The sequence below is a fragment of the Myotis lucifugus genome, unplaced genomic scaffold (assembly GCF_000147115.1).
Source record: "Myotis lucifugus unplaced genomic scaffold, Myoluc2.0 scaffold_63, whole genome shotgun sequence".
Classification (NCBI taxonomy): domain Eukaryota; kingdom Metazoa; phylum Chordata; class Mammalia; order Chiroptera; family Vespertilionidae; genus Myotis; species Myotis lucifugus.
The window spans coordinates 1,873,592-1,890,561 of NW_005871111.1; the positions used below are offsets into that span (position 1 = coordinate 1,873,592).

The following is a 16,970-nucleotide window of genomic DNA, read 5'->3' on the forward strand; positions in this document are numbered from 1 at the left end:
GCAATCCCCCCAGTAAGTATAGTACCATACATAGTTTACAATATTATTGACTATATTCCCTATGCTGTTCTTTACATCCCCATGACTATTTTGTAACTGCCAATTTGTACTTCTTATTCCCTTTACCTTTTTCACCCAACCCCCTAACCCTCTCCCATCTGGCAACCGATTTTATGGTACTTTTGAAGCTCACTTCAGACTAAAAACAAATAGGAGGTAAAGAAGCCTTCAGAAATGGAGAAATACTCAGCAGAACCAGTTTCAACAGGAAGAAGTTCATAGCCATAAAATAAAAATGATAAAATTTAGTGAAATTCCTTGACACTGCAAATTCAGGTAAAACCTGTTGGCAGTTGACTTCTGGCTCACTGGAAGTTATGGCCAACTAGCTATTTAGACAGTTATAACTTGATAATAACATGACATGGCATTCTGAAAATTATGAACATTAATTTTTAAAGTTGAGATCAATAGATACAAAAGCCTAAGTGACCATTCTACCTGTAGCTATGACACGCACTGACCACCAGGGGGCAGACGCTAAATGCACAGGCATGGAAACATGGAACCGGGAGGGCGGGAAGAGATTAGCCAAAGATCTTATATGCATACTAGAGGCCCGGTGCACGGATTCGTGCACTGGTGGGGTCCCTTGGCCTGGCCTGCGGAGATCGGGCTGAAACCAGCCCTCTGACATCCCCTGAGGGGTCCTGGATTGTGAGAGGGTGCAGGCCAGGCCGAGGGACCTCTAGTATCCGTGCACCGGGCCTCTATTATAATTTATATACTATAAAATGCACCCTTTTAAAGTATATGAGTCAGTGGTTTTTAGGATATTCACAAGGCTGTGCAACCATTATCACTATCTAATTCCAGAATATATTTTTAGCCCAAAAAGCAGTCCCATGCCCATTAGTAGCTACTCCCTATTCCTCTCCACCTCCCTCCAGCCCCTGGCAACCACCAGTCTATTTTCTATATCTATGGATTTCCCTATTCTGGACATTCATGTAAATTAAATCATACAACCTGTGGCCTTTTGTGTCTGGCCCTTTTCACTTAATGTTTTCAAAGTTCACCCATGTTGTATCATGTATATATCAGTACTTTATTCCTTTATATGGCTGAATAATATTTCATTGTATGACTATACCACATTTCTTTACCCATTCATCAGTTGATGGACATTTAGGTTATTTCTACTTTTTGGAATATGAATAGTGTTGCTCTGAACATTGTGTACAAGGTTTTGTGTGAACATGTTTTTTGTGTTTTTTTTTTTAAATATCTTTATTGATTTCAGAGAGGAAGGGAGAGGGAAAGAGAGATAGAAACATTAATGATGAGAGAGAATCATTGATTGGCTGCCTCCTGCACATCCCCCACTGGGGATAAAGCCCAAAACCCAGGCATGTGCCCTTGGCTGGAATCAAACCTGGGACCCTTCAGTCCACAGGCTGACGCTCTATCCACTGAGCTAAACCAGCCAGGGCTGAACATGTTTTCTGTTGTCTCGGAGTGGAATTTCTGGATCAGATGTTAACTCTAAGTTTAATTTTTTTGAGGAACTGCCAAACTTTTCCAAAGTGGCTGCACCATTTTACATTCCCACCCTTAATGTATGAGGGTTTGAATTACTCCACATCCTCACCAATACCTTGTCCATTCTTTTATTAGAGCCATCCTAGTGGTTGTGAAGTATCTTACTGTGAGTTTGGTTTGCATTTCTTTGATGAATGATGATGTTAAGCATCTTTTCATGTACTTATTGGCCTTATATGTATATATTCTTTGGAGTATATATTAAAATTCTTTGTGCATTTTAATTGGGTTGTCCTTTTGTTATTGAATTATAAGAGTTCTTTATATACTCTAGATAAAAAAGAATCCCTTAGCAAATATATGATTTGTAAATATTTTCTTCTCTCTTCCTTCCTCCCTCTCTAAAATCAATAAAAATATATCCTTGCATAAGGATTAAAAATTCTTTTATACCATAAGGACATTGTTACCTGTTTGAAAGTAAATTAAAATTATTTTTTCTCTTTCATGTTCTTTAAGTGGAGTGAATGTAGTTAAAATACATATTTTCAGTTCATTGTCCAAATATTTGCTACTTTTGCAAAAAATTCACATCCATAGTTGATAATTGATGATTTGAAATTAAATAAAAGAAAATGTTGCTAGAATTTTAGTGTGTAACCCTTTAATTTCAAAACAATTTTTTCTCATTTAGGTTGGGTGTTGAAAACAAAGACGTATTTTAGTAGAAATTCTCCTGTATTATTGCTTGGAAAATGTTATCATTTTAAATGTGAAGGTAAGTGCTAGATTTGTAACCCATTTAAAAATATGTAGAAATTCATTGTGTAACTGTTTTCACTATTTTATTCCTAGATTAATCTACTTTTGGCACATTTCTGTTGTTTTTTACTTCTATTTTAAAATTTGTGGTAAAATATAACATAAAATTTACCTCTTAATCATTTTTAAGTTCAGTGGTATTAATACTTTCTTAAGGTTGTGGTACCATTACCACCATTCATCTCCAGAACTCTCCATTTGTAAAATATGAAACTCCATATCCATTAAACAATAATTCATTCCTCCTTACCCTCAATCCCTAACAACCATCATGTTTTGTATAGTATAGGTGTGCTGGTGGTGTATTTTTCCAGCTTTTATGTCTCTGAAAAAGTGTATTACTTTCATTTTTTGAAAGATATTTTTGCTGGGTATAGAATTCTGGGTTGATGCTTTTTTTCTTGCAGTAGCTTTGAAGATGTTGCCTCACTATCTTCTTGTTTGTTTTGTTTCCAATGAGAAATCTGATGTCATCCTATCTTTCTTTGTATATAATGTCCTTTTTTTTCTTAACTGCTTTTAAGTTTTTTTTTTATCACTAGTTTGGAACAATGTGATTATGATGTGCATTGGTGTAGTTTTATTCATGTTTCTTGTGCTTGGGTTTTGTTGAACTTCTTGGGCTTGTTGGTTTATAGTTTTCATCAAATTTAGCCATGTTGACTTAAAATACTTTGTCTGTTTTCGTCTCTATTCTTTCTCCTTCTGGATCTCCAAATATACCTACAGGGTGGGGCAAAAGTAGGTTTATAGTTGTTCATATGAAATATCCTATATAATAAAAGGCTAATATGCAAATTGTCTCCTTGACTGGGAGTTCGACTGGGAGTTCAACTGGGAGTTCAACCAGGGGGTGGAGCCAGCCGGCCAACCACCCGTGGTTCTTCCCCCTGGACAGCCCTGCCCCTGATTGGTCCCTCCACCCTGGTCAGGGGCAGGGCTGGCTGGCCAACTGCCTGTGGTCCCTCCCCCCAGCCAGCCCGGCCTGATTGGCCTCGATCGGGCTGGGCCAACCAGACCCCACCTGTGCATGAATTTGTGCACCAGGCCTCTAGTAATATAATAATGAATACATAATAACAAGAATAAACTCTGTTTCATGTACCCACAATTGTAAATTTACTTTGACCTCCTCTCCCCCGTGTGTGTGTGTGTGTGTGTGTGTGTGTATAATTAAATTAAATATATCTATGAAACTAAAACCTGAGTTGAAAGAAATTTTATCCACGAAGAAATTAGCTTGAAAACTTGTTCCTTAAGACTGGTGTGATGCATTTTCCCCCTCTTTTGGGGATAGGAAGGAGAATGAATTATTACACAAAAATAATGCAGGAAAAAATGTATGATGGGGAAAATATGACAAAAATCAATTAAATTTAAATGCAGATACACTCCAATGCAAGTAGGGGATAAGCTGTTACTTCTTCCATTAGTAAGTTCCAAAGTAGTATGCATCATTTTAGGAATCTATCTCATAGAAACATACTTTTTGTTTTTCTAGAAACACCCAGTAAAGAGCACCTCTCCTTTTCATTATATTCAACAATGTCTTAACAACAGAAATCCAGCAAATAAAGACAAATGCTTTTTCCTGGGATTTCTTATTTGCTAACTGGCTTTCCCTTCATATACTCCTTCTGAGATTAAAATGGAAATTACAAATTTATATTTAGGTCCTTGAAATTAATATATAATGGACACCAGTTTCTTAATCTGATCACTGAAGAAGACAATTAGTTGACTGAAATTAGGTATGGCTAGAATGCCTTTAGCATAAGGGGGTCTGTTACTCATCCCTTGTCAACCTAGTCATATTCACCATTGGATTGTGGTTCTGGGTTTAGGCTGGCTGACTGTGCTGTCATCTAGAAATATTGTTAAGCATGAGCTATACTTTTTAGTAAGACTCCCAGGAGATACATGAAGGGGAAGGGAAATAGAAGAAAATGTCACAGTAAGTTAAACCTATAAAAGTGTGGTTTTTCCTTAGTTAAAATGTCAATCGATTAAGCATTGTAATTTTTCTTATGCTCCATGAACTGCTTGAGTGTGATATCATGTGCAGCTCTGTAGTAAACCCATTAGATACTCTAACTTCCACAGATGAGATTTGAGGAATGGGTTATAAAATGCTGCCCTTGATATAGCACCTATAATCAAACCTGGCAGACACCTATTATAAATATCCTATATAATAATGTGAAAAGTTTAGAATAAGATTTTAGTATTTTATTTTCTTAAGCAATAAAAAACAGCTGCAATTTTCTATTTCTACTATTCACTTACTACAATAAAATGTAATGCTTTATATACTATTGAAGGAAGAGCATTTTATAGCAGTAAATGAAAGCCAATAATGAATATTTGTTCTGGAGACAGTGTGACAAAACAAATGTGTTCAAGGCAGAGGTGTGTGAGTGCTGGGCTGCCCATTCACTAACAAGCTGGAGGAGCCAAAGGTCTCTCTGGGCCCCAGTTTACTCATCTGGAGAATAAAAGAGTTTTATAAGATTCAGATCCAAAGAAACAGATAAAACAACTTTACCACGTTAACTCTCACTTCATGTTTAAATAAGATTATCATTACATTACTCAAGGGAGAACCTCAGAGAATACTTTTTATTCATTTTTAAATGTTATTAATTTTATTCTCTAAGTTATTTAATACTCATCATCACCCTGTCTCACTCATGCTGCTCCTCCCCCCAAATCCCTCCCAATTTACCTCCAGGATATCTTTGCCAGTAGCCACACTATAAAACTCCTCCCTTTCTGTACAGCCACATAGCTCCACTTGTTACAAGGTACCAACTGCTTACAGCGTGTCCCCCTCACAAAAAAGTAAGCTTCTCCAGGGAAGGGAGGTCTCTCACTTCTCTCCTACCCCCAGCTGCTGAGCACTCACAGCTGTCAGTGAGTGTTTGACAAATGATTTAAAATCAGTTACAGCTGGAAGGTAAATTTTACTACAGAAACAAATTCAAATTTATCTGTAGTGGTATTGGAGTGGTGGCAGTGAACTTTTTGAGATCCTTTTCGAGAGCAGTGCTTTTCAATCGGTGTGCTGTAGGAATTTTTAAAAAATACCTGACTAGTCAGGGGCACTGACTTCTTTTCCTTTAGATTGTCAAATTAAAAAAATGACCATAGCTAACACAACAATACCCTTCTGGTGTGAATACCTTGTCTTAAAACAAGGGGAAAATGGTACTACTGCCTCAGAAGGATCATGTTATGTACCACTTTTTATAATCAGGGCAAAAAAATGTAGGTGCCCATACAACAGCAAGATGCCTTTCACCTGTATGAAAAATATGGTCACTGGTGCAGCGTCCTGGATTGCAAGAGGGATGTCCGACTGCCAGTTTAGGCCCGTAAACCGGGCAGTTGGACAATCCCAGATTGTGAGAGGGTGCAGGCTGGGCTGAGGGACCCCTGCCCCCTTGCATGAATTTTGTGCACCAAGCCTCTAGTTACTAGAGTCTAGGTCATATAATAGAGTTACATCTTATTGGTCATGTTGTATAATAATGTTGCATTTGATTGGTTAATTCTTGCTACCAGAAATCGTTATATACATTTATAGACACCTACTTTTTAAAAATGTCACTTTGGAGCAAAAGGGGAAGATATATACTATTATTACTTTTTTTGTAAATCAATAAAAAATATACATATTTTTTGTTAGATCAGTAAAAAAATATATTTTTGGTGTAGTACAGAATTTTAGTAATTTGTTTTTGTGTGCCATGAGATGAAAGTGGTTGGAAATCATTGTTCTAGAGAATAAAGTAACACACTTTAGAAGTAGTCTTTTATTTTTGAAGTATTAATTGATTTGTAAAGAGCCTAACAATATAGCAATAATCAAATATTGAAATAGCCTAAACTATGTTAGGACAATTCTCTTCCTTAAGGCCAATTACTAATCCCAGTCACTATAAGTAGTTGAAAAAAATAGTAGCATTTTTGAATATCACAGAATACTAACTATTAAAACAAAGATTTTTAATAGGTTTTTTAGAGAGAAAGGAGGGGAGAGGGAGAGAGAAACACCGATGTGAGAGCAAACATGCCTCGTACTAGGGATCAAGCCCATAATCCAGGCATGTGCCCTAATCGGGAATCGAACCAGCAGCCTTTTGGTGCATGGGACACACACAGCCAGGGTTCAACAAATTTAATATGCTACGTTTTGTTGTATTTTAAAACTAATTCAGATCAGCCTTCCTTCCTCATACTAATATAAAATAGTTTTCATCATGCTATCTGTCACACTTTTCCATCAGGATCCCTCACTAATACACAGAAGATGGAGAGGGAGAAAATCTACTTGATGCCTTTTAAAATACATAACACTTATAAATTTCCAGTAGCCAATAATCATAAGTATCTATATATTATACAGGGGGTGGGCAAAAGTAGGTTACAGTTGTGAATATATGAAACACAGTTTATTTTGATATTATTTATTCTTGTATTACATATTTTTGCATATGCACAACTGTAAACCTACTTTTGCCCACCCCCTGTATAAAACGCCATTTTGCATTTTTCAGGTGTTTTACTGCAAAGGCACTTATTCTTTATTAAAAAGTTCAAGATCAAGATGGTATATTTTTGAAAAGTGTAATTATTTAGAGGACTAAATTTTCCAAGCTAGAAATATTTTAACTATAGCTAAAACTCTGAAGTGTTTCTTAAGCTGTGCAGTAAACATGCAATTTAATTTTTTGATCTCAAAAAACAAATACAGCATAAAGATGTAAATTCACTCAAATACTTTTATTCCAATTGGAACATTATTCTTTATTTATTTATAACATAAGAATAATAATCAGTTTAATAACTACAACAATGTGGCATGAGTAGTCAACACCAGGACAGTCTGTGGTATGTACATGGTGTCCCCACAGCAGTAAAAGGGACTCTGTGTGTTGTGGAGAAATGAAGTGAGAGACTTCAGGAAGTCCACAAAAAGCAGGAGATTTTCAGCATCCCAGACACTCTGGTGCACATGGACAGAGACACACGGCAAAGCGCAATGGACAGAGCTTCCAATGCCACATCTCAGTATCATGTGGAACTAAAAGTGCTTTACGTATCAGGACAGGAATGGCTTTGTCGTCCCATTCATGAAAGATGAGAGCAGAGAAGTAACTCTTAGTAAACAGTGCTCCTTTCTACCATTCCCATCAACTCCCAATCCCTCAGAAGGTCACATGGAAAAACGTAGGCAGTCTGTTTATAGATTAGGGCAGGTTTGTAGAAAGAATTGCTCTCAGATGCATTTTCTCTGCTCCCTAAAAAGCTTAGTAAAATGTTGGATCCATGGGAAGAAAAAGTAACGCATTACACAAGCATCTCAATCATCCCATCAGGGGAAGGGACAGTAAAAACACACGTATGCCCACTTGATGCTTCAATTAACATTCAAGGCAGGTTTCCTAAGAGACCATCTTGGGATGTTGACAACACAGTGGTGGAGAGATCAGGCGACGAATGTTGTTCCTGAGTTAAAATATGCTTAAGAGAGCAAACTTTAGTAAAACTTCAGTCAACTCCGATTTGTTTTTTACTGCAATGTCTGATGCATCACCAAAAAAATACTACTGTGAAAATATGGCCTAAAAAGAAAAAAAAAAGAGTCTTATAGTCCTAGCACTAATGAACAAATGCTAATTACAGGCAGTTGCAATTCTACGTGAACGGTCAAGTGTGGGCAGCTCAACTCTAGGCCCCAGACACACCTACTGAGCTTGCAGCCAGGAAGCGGCTGGCTCAAGTGACCGCCCTTCAGTGGGAGATGGGCAGGTACAGGCACTGATTAGCAAGGGTGTGGAACAAGAACCATGGACAACCAGAAAACCAAGTAGTTCCAGAGTTACCCACTTCATAGGCATCCGAAGATTCTGATGCAATTAAAAGATCACTTGGCCAATACTTAGGTGGCAAATCACAAAGTCACATCTGATGCAAAATGGGTATTTCTGAGAAGTCTCTAATGCAAAGTGCAGTGATTTTGCTTTTAAAAGATGTAACACGTTTTATGGAAAAGTTATCTCATTTTAAAACCGACCTCTTTAGAAGAGGAAAGCGGAACGCACAGTCCCTGTGACACTGTGATCCTATCTCCAAGGACAAGCTGGGCTCCAGGGCATGTACCTTGGCTGCGGGCACATCCCCAGTGGGAGGTGTGCAGGAGGCAGCTGGTCGATGTTTCTCTCTCATTGATGTTTCTGACTCTCTATCTCTCTCCCTTTCTCTCTGTAAAAAAATCAATAAAAATATATTTAAAAAAAAATAAAAAAAAAAATAAAACCGACCTCTTTAGAAGAGGAAAGCGGAACGCACAGTCCCTGTGACACTGTGATCCTATATCCAAGGACAAGCTGGGCTCCAAGGCTGAGCTTCCTGCCCAGGCGCTGCGAAGCTTCTCAAGCCCCTGGGTCAGAGTCAGCATCAGGACTGGCTTCTTCCTCTGTCTGCTCTGCAGTTTGGATAGAGGGAGAAAATGGATCCATATTTAAACTTTAATTACTTAGGTGGCATTTAAGATGCATATTGTTTTATTCTTCTCTTTCTCAGTGAGCACTGCAGTCATGCTTGCTGCACCTTGATAGTAATTTATTGTTGATACTATTGCAGGAATCCCCCATTTCTCCCCCTTTGCCCAGCTCCAGCCAACCTCCATCACCCCTCCCTGGCCCTCACCACACTATTGTCTGTGTCCTTGGGCTATGCATATATGTTCTTTCACTAATTCCTTCATCTCTAATGATATCTTCTGAATTGTCATCTAAGGTCAGCATTACTTTTAGATCTTAGAGTAGTACTTTCAGATTTAAGACACCAGAACCTCAAAAATTTAAAAGAGGATGTGGAATATAATGAACAACATAAACTGATGAACAAAAATAGATCCAGAGACAGAGAAACATCGAACAGACTGTCAAACCTCAGAGGGAAGGCAGGGTAGTGTGGGGGTGGGGGTTGCAAGAGATCAACCAAAGGACTTGTATGCATGCATATTAGCATAACCCATGGAAACGGACACTGGGGCAGTGGGGGCTTGTCCTGGGGGTGGGAGTGGCTGGGGAGGGGTCGATGGGGGAAAAAGGAGACATATGTAATACTTTAAACAAAAACAAACAAAAATAATTTAAAAGATGAGTTATAATGTCCAGTGAGAAACCATAGCAACTTTAATTTGGGATAAGAACATTTAATGTTAAAATACATTAACTATGAAATGACACCCTGAATTCCATAGGGAGGTACAATGCATCCGTTTTTATGTTTGTCCTTAGAATAACACATTATAATGGGACTAGAGGCCTGGTGCACTAAATTCATGCACTTGGGTTGGTCCCTCAGCCCAGCCTGTGCCCTCTCGCAGTCTGGGAGCCCTCAGGGGATGTCTGACTGACGGCTTAGGCAGGCCGTCAGTCGGACATCCTTAGCACTGCACGGAGGTGGGAGAGGCTCCCGCCACCGCTGCTGTGTTCATAAGCCATGAGCCTGGCTTCTGGCTAAGCAGTGCTCCCCCTGTGGGAGCGCACTGATCACCAGGGGGCAGCTTCTGCATTGAGCGTCTGCCCCCTGGTGATCAGTGCACATCATAGCGACTGGTCGTTCCACCATCAGGCTGCAACTGGCTCTCCAACATCCCCAGAGGGGTCCCGAATTGAGAGAGGGCACAGGCCAGGCTGAGGGACCCCACCGGTACACGATTGGAGCCGGGGAGGTTGGCCAGCCGGGGAGAGGCTGTGGGAGGGCTCCAGGGCGTGTCCAGCCCATCTTGCTCAGTCCCGATCGGCCGGACCCCAGCAGCAAGCTAACCTACTGGTCGGAGTGTCTGCCCCCTGGTGGTCAGTGCATGTCATAGCGATTGGTTGACTGGTCGGCTGTCTGCCCCTTGGTGGTCAGTGCATGTCATAGCTAGTGGTTGAGCGGCCTTAGCATATCATTAGATATTACGCTTTGATTGGTTGAACAGATGACCTGCCGACAGGACACTTAGCATATTAGCCTTTTATTATATAGGATTGTGTACAGTTTCACTTTAGAAGAGGTCCAACCATAAAGGGTGGGTAAATGGATGATGCTCCAACCATTTGATGGTCCACTGAACAGCTACCAGAGTCATGCAGTAGAGCTCCATGCAGTGCATGGAAGTACATCCTGGAGCGCTCTCTAGATGTCAAGCACAGTTTCAGAAGTTTTATGTCATTACTTCTCTTTATAACTTTTCTATATTTTTTAAATCTTTTCCATCAAATGATTAACATTCTCACCAGAAAAAGCAGAGGAAAGATGTTTCTCAGAGATTTTCCCACATAATATTGCCAATTCCTTCCCTACTCACTCCTCAGGGGGAGGAAGGGGTAACTTGAGAATCTTTAGCCAGAAAATTAGTAAAGCTCATAAGGTCATAACATAAAAGGTTGTATAAAGTTGATGAGCAATCATAAAATTGTATCACAGGACTTTATTGTGTTACTGATACTACCATCAGTTAGATATATTGACAGGTAAAGGCAAGGTAGTAGAAAACTTCTTTTAAGTTTAACTGCAATCTATACTAGGTTCTTAGGAATAGCTCTTTAAAATGACTTAGAAGAAATCACGTTGCAGTCTCAGAAGAACAAGGCAGAGCATCATTCATATATAATTTTGTGTAACCGAATAATTCAGTTCTCCATTGTAGAAAAGCCAAAATGTTTTACACATAAGTAGGTATTTCTTAGTTTCCAGGGTAACTGATAGAAAATTGTCTGAAATAAAGACATTAAAAGCAAACTTTCATTGTGCTTGTACTTTATATTTTAGTGTTATGACCTTGTTTCTATGGAAACTTGATAATAGGCAAATGCTGAAATTGAGGTTTCTTATATCTCTTTATTGAATGTCTCCCCCAAATTAAAAACAAATTGAAATGAAAGTTTTACTATCATGTTGAACATGAAAAGGTAAATTCTGTACTCACAAACTCTGTTAACTATTCTCATTTAACACTTTCTATCAGAAAGCTTAATCCTTACCTGCTTTCTTACCAGCTTCTCCTAAAGTTCTGTCCAGGGCAATTCAAAGTCATCGAGACAAACTCTTTAACATATATCAGCTTGTTTGCCTGGTAAATTCATGCTATTTTATGACGTCTCCTTTTATTCTTACTCATTATAATGAATTCATGAACATAGAATTGAGAGGTAGGTGTTGCCTCTGAGTTGTATACAATAATTTTGAATGGAAATGTTCAAAACTGGGGTAAGTTAAGATAGACCCACTTTGTGGAGGAATTGTAAAACATGAGCTGCATTCTAAAGAGCTCTTCAAGAACCACAAGAACTGAATTTGGCATATCTATCACCTCCACATCAGCTTCTGTTTAGTAGCTGTGTTACACAGTCATTTGAGACCTATCTCTAAATCTCGGCTTCTTCATTAGCAATAGAGGGAGACTATACATGGGCCTTATTTGTAGTTAGAAGGGCCAAATGAGATATACATGAAAGTGAGTTGTAAGTCTTAAAAAAAGAATTATATAAAGGCCCTATTTTGGTTTCTATCACTACCACTACCCATCTACTAACTGGTTTGTAAAATCACTCAGAGGCTTACCGTACAGAACCAAGCAGAGCAGAAGTTTTTACAAATAATTATCTGCTTTTTGTTTATAGGCACCATTAATTCACATAATTTGTTCATTTTTTCATAAGACTGTCTTAGTAATTCTGAAAAAAGAGTACTTCCCATTTACAAAGCCACATCCCATCTGGGTGAACTCACAGGCTTAATCTAACTTTTAATGAAATTAAGAGCTTAACTAAAGTTTAAATAGAATAAGAGCTATAATACATTTCCTCTATGAAATAAAATAATCTCTGGCATTTAAGTGAGACAAATGGGGCTTTAACATCTTTATGACAATGTTTTTTACTTAAAAGAATGCAGTCTTCACTAGCCACGTTGTTGCCCATAATTATTTTAATCAAACATTGCCTCTCTTTTTCCTCTCTCCTCCCTCTCTCTTCCCTCTTCTCCCCCTCAACACCCCAGCCATTTTAACTTTGGAACGTTTACCTCAACACTCTTTTTTTAAAAAAAATATTTTTATTTATTTGAGAGAGAGAGGATGGCAGAAGGAGAGATAGAAACATCAATGATGAGAGAGAATCATTGACTGGCTGCCTCTTGCACGCCCCCTACTGGGGATCGAGCCTGCAACCCAGGCATGTGCCCTGACTGGGAATCGAACTGTGACCTCCTGGTTCATAGGTCGATGCTCAGCCATTGAGCCAAGCTGGTTGGGCTTACCTCAGCACTCTTAAAGTTGAACAGGATTCTATCCACAGGAGGAAGAGGGAGCCATGGCAGACAAGCATTGTTATGGAGGATCTGGCATCTTAATGCCCAAAACTTTGTGTTACAAATTAAAGTCTAAATTTGTTTTCCTTTTTTTTAACCAACAGTCTCAAGAACACAACACCTCTCTTTTAGAACAGTCAGTGTAAAAGAGAAGTCTGTTAAATCACTGAAGTAAGACTAAAACATATTTGTGTAAAAGTGTAAATTTTAAAGTAATCAGAACTCTGTGGGTTCTCCTTTGGGTAAAAAACAAGCAAGCAAACAAAAAACTATCTTCAGCAGCACTGGCAGTCACATCTCACATCATTCAGTTACTTTATGTTTTCTTTCCCACAATTTTCTTTCCTTCTGTGTTCAAATTATAGTTGGAACGAATAAGGCAGCTTCAGTCTGAGATGCTGAAAGCAGCTCACTTAACACCATACAGCCTCTCCCATGTCAGTCTCTATTTTGAACTTAAATTACAAACCCTAAATTGTTTTCACGTGAATTGTCCTGAGTATCAACTCGCTTAACAGGTTGGAGCAAGGATACCACCAAGCCCTTAACTTGATTCCTTCACTTAGGTACCATCTGGATAGGTAACAATACATAAATACTCCAATGTTGGGATATTAAAGTTGTTATTGAGAAAGGAAAAAAAAATACCCCAAAGTCTTCATATAGTCCCACAAGACCTTAAATAGAGCGATACATAGGAAAGACTGAGGACTGGAGGGTCTCAGGCAGGTTTGAAAAATGAAAATAGGGAAAAGAACTGGGCTTTCAGGTAGTTGAGAGAGAAACTGGCTAGACACGACGGGGAAGGAATTAGGGGTGGGGATGCCAGGGATGGCCAGTGTTGGTCCCTGGTGTCCTGCCCTGGGAAAGCCAGCTCCAGGCAAGGAAGAGCCCGAGTGGTTAGATAGACTGACTTTCTCCTGGATAGGGAGTGCAGGAGGAGGAGGTTTGTGGAGGAAGATGACTTTTGGCTCTGTTGTGTGGAACATAGAAGTGGAGCTCTCTGGTTGCAAGTTTGTTATAAATTTATTTTGGCTAAGTTTGTTATGTGACATCCCAACTTATATTTTAAAAAATAGCACACATTAAATCAAACACACAAAAAAACAATTAGGGAAATTTCTTAAAGTTAACATGCTAATATCACATTTTTTTGTGATTGTTTTCACAGAGCAATTTGGAATCTGGTTTTAGTAAATGAGACATTCTATGTAAAATAAAATTGTTAAATAAAAACACTTAAAATTGTATTGTTATTAGAGTATATAAAAAGTTATTGAAGCCATGGGTATAGAAGTGATTGCTTTGACATATTTTTCTTAAAATCTGAAAAATTTTCAGCCACTTTTAATTACAGCTGTTCCCCATTCTTCCTATTCTCTCTTTTTGTATCTCTGATAAATTGCTCTGTTAGATTTTTCTCCATGTCTCTGAAATTCTTTGGTCATATTTACTATTACTTTGTCTCTCGGTGCTATGTCCTGAATAATTTCTTTAGTTCTTACTTCTGGTTCTTTAATTTTCTCCTGAGCTGTGTGTAATTAATCCTACACTAAGCTCCCGTTTTTCGTTATTATATTTTTCATTTCTAGTAGTTCCATTGGGTTTTCTTTCCTATGTGCCTGGTCAGTTTTAATAGTCTCTTTTCTGTTATTTGTCCAACTTTCAATACCTTCCCATTTTTAAAACATACGCATATCTAATTTACCCCACATCTGCTAAATAGCTGTACTCCTAAGGTTTTATTTTGTAATTTGCTTAAATTCTAACTATTTCTCATATTAGCTTGTCTAATTGTGATTTCTGATTGTGATAGTCAGCCTTGACTAAACCTTCAATATTACCAGAAATTCTCTTCTATTTGCTTTATCAACTTTCCTATTTTTTTGTAATGGGTTTTTGTCAGACATTCCTGTCCTTCATAAAGTTCTCCAGTCTCTTCTGTCATAAAAAACAACAACAAAAAGACAAAAGCAAAGCAAACAACAACAAAAAAAGGGTTTTTCCTTTGGTTCCATTTATTTTACATTCATCTGACAAATGTTTATTGCACATCTACTATGGATTGAACTCTGTGGCAGGTGCTGAAGATTCAGGGGAGCACAAGATAAACCTATTCCTTCTCTTTGGCCCTGGCCAGGTAGCTCAGTTGGTTAGAGCATTGTCCTGATAAGCCACGGTTGTGGGTTCGAAATCCAGTCAGGGCACATACAGAAAACAGCTAATGAATGCCTAAATAAGTGGAACAACAAATTTATCTCTCAAATCAATACATAAAATTTTTAAAAATATATATTCCTTCTATTCTAGGGTACTTGAAATCTGGAGGGATGCAGACGTAGATTTAAAAAACAGTATATAGTTATCCCCCACATAATGATGTTCTAGTCAGTGATGGACCTCATATACCTAGTACATGGTGGTCCCATAAGATTATAATGGAGCTGAAAAATCCCTATCGTAATTTGTATTAAAGTATAACATACAATTGTGTACAATACAGAATACTTGGTAATGATAATAAATGGCGATGTTACTGGTTTCTGTATTTCCTGTATTATACTTTTAATTGTTATTTTAGAGAATACTCTTTCTACTTATCAAATTTTTTTTTGCTATAAAACGATGCCATGTTAGGCTACCAGAAGCCTCATACATCTTGTGTTTACTACATCTCTTGATTGCATTGTTTTCTCATGCTTGATTTGACCTCGTGTGTTGTTTTGTAGAGTGAAGTGCTGTTCAAGTTTGTAGCCAACGAGCAATAGGCTATACCATTTAGCATAGGTATGTAGTAGTATACCTATATCATCTAGGTTTGTGTAAGTGCACTCTGATGTTTGCACAACTAGGTTTGTGTAAGTGCACTCTGATGTTTGCACAACTAGGTTTGTGTAAGTGCACTCTGATATTTGCACAACCACAAAATCACCAAACAACACACTTCTAAGAATGTGGTCCATGCACGGCTGCAGATATAATTAATTAAAGTTGTGACAAAGGAAAATCAGTCAGATAGTGGAAAGTTAACAGGACAACAAAGTTCGTTTAGTACTAGCAGTTTTCCAATAATATTTAGAGTAAATATTAAGAGGAGTCTAGATCTTAAGGGATAAGGAAGTAACTACTTCTAAGTAGGGGGTTAGGAACTATGTGTTTGGCAAGCCACAGGATGAGGTGTGAGAGTTACTAGAAACTATTGTATCAAGTTTTAAAGTTAAATGTCTCTAAAGTAGAAATTTTGGACATATTTTTAGTGCCATGTTCAATTTTCAGGCATTTTATGTTTAATTAAGTTTAACCTCTAACATTGAGAGATATTCATTGATAATGGGGCTTGGCTTTTATTCTTTTTATTATTGTTGAAACTATATGCTGCAACTTAGCTCCATTAAGCTGAATATATATATGTATATATACTGGAAGCCTGATGCACAAAATTTTTGCAAGGAGCTCGGCCCTCACAGCCCTGACTGCCTTGGCCAGCCCTGCAGCCCCGGCTTCGTCTGGAAGGTTGTCCAGACACTTGTTCTGCTGTTCGGTCTAATTAGCATATTAGCTCTTTATTATATAGGATGTATTGGAGGCCCAGTGCACGGGATTTGTGCACTGGTGGGGGGTGTGGCCTGTGGGGACCTGTCCGCTGTGGGAGCACTGCTTATCCCCATCAGCCAAGCGATGCTTCCGCTGTGGGAGCGCACTGACCACCAGGGGGCAGCTCCTGTGTTGAGCTTCTGCCCCTTGGTGGTCAGTGCGCATCATAGTGACTGGTCAATCTGTCGTTCTGGTCGTTCCACTGTTTGGTCGCTGGGCTTTTATTATTGGGTGATTTAATTTTTTCAAAATGGCCTTGAAGAAGAATAGGTGCAGGAAGGATGAGGAATAAAAGCATGATAAAACTGCTTGAGCATCCTCTTGAAGGGCATTAGAAATTGAACTCCTTGGAATTGAGAGTCGTAGGCAGATTTACCTACCCACCACCCACCCACCAAACCAACCAACATTTATTAGGATCTACTTGTGTTAGGCATTGTGCTGCATTTTGAGGTTGTAAAGATTATTAAGACTTTCAGAGTAATCAAGGAATGTTAGTTCATTTTTAGCACTAGTGTTTTATAAAATATTGGGAAAACAGTGATCATAGTTTTCACATAGAAATTATATTAGAGGTAATCAATTTGAAAAAGCCTTTAAAAATGATATATATGTGTTGCAACAATTTTTAAAAAATTATA

The 16,970-nt window shown here is 38.3% G+C and overlaps 1 protein-coding gene across 4 annotated transcripts in view; it reads left to right on the forward strand.

The window, feature by feature from the left end:
- The window catches only part of ATG4C (autophagy related 4C cysteine peptidase), an 82,334-nt gene that overhangs the window by 29,731 nt on the left and 35,633 nt on the right, over positions 1-16,970 (forward strand). For all 4 annotated transcript variants that reach the window (XM_023754668.1, XM_006089768.3, XM_006089766.3 and 1 more), the window contains exon 3: positions 2,237-2,320. In XM_023754668.1, coding sequence (XP_023610436.1) covers positions 2,237-2,320 — 84 coding nt within the window. The remainder of the gene's footprint in view (positions 1-2,236; positions 2,321-16,970) is intronic.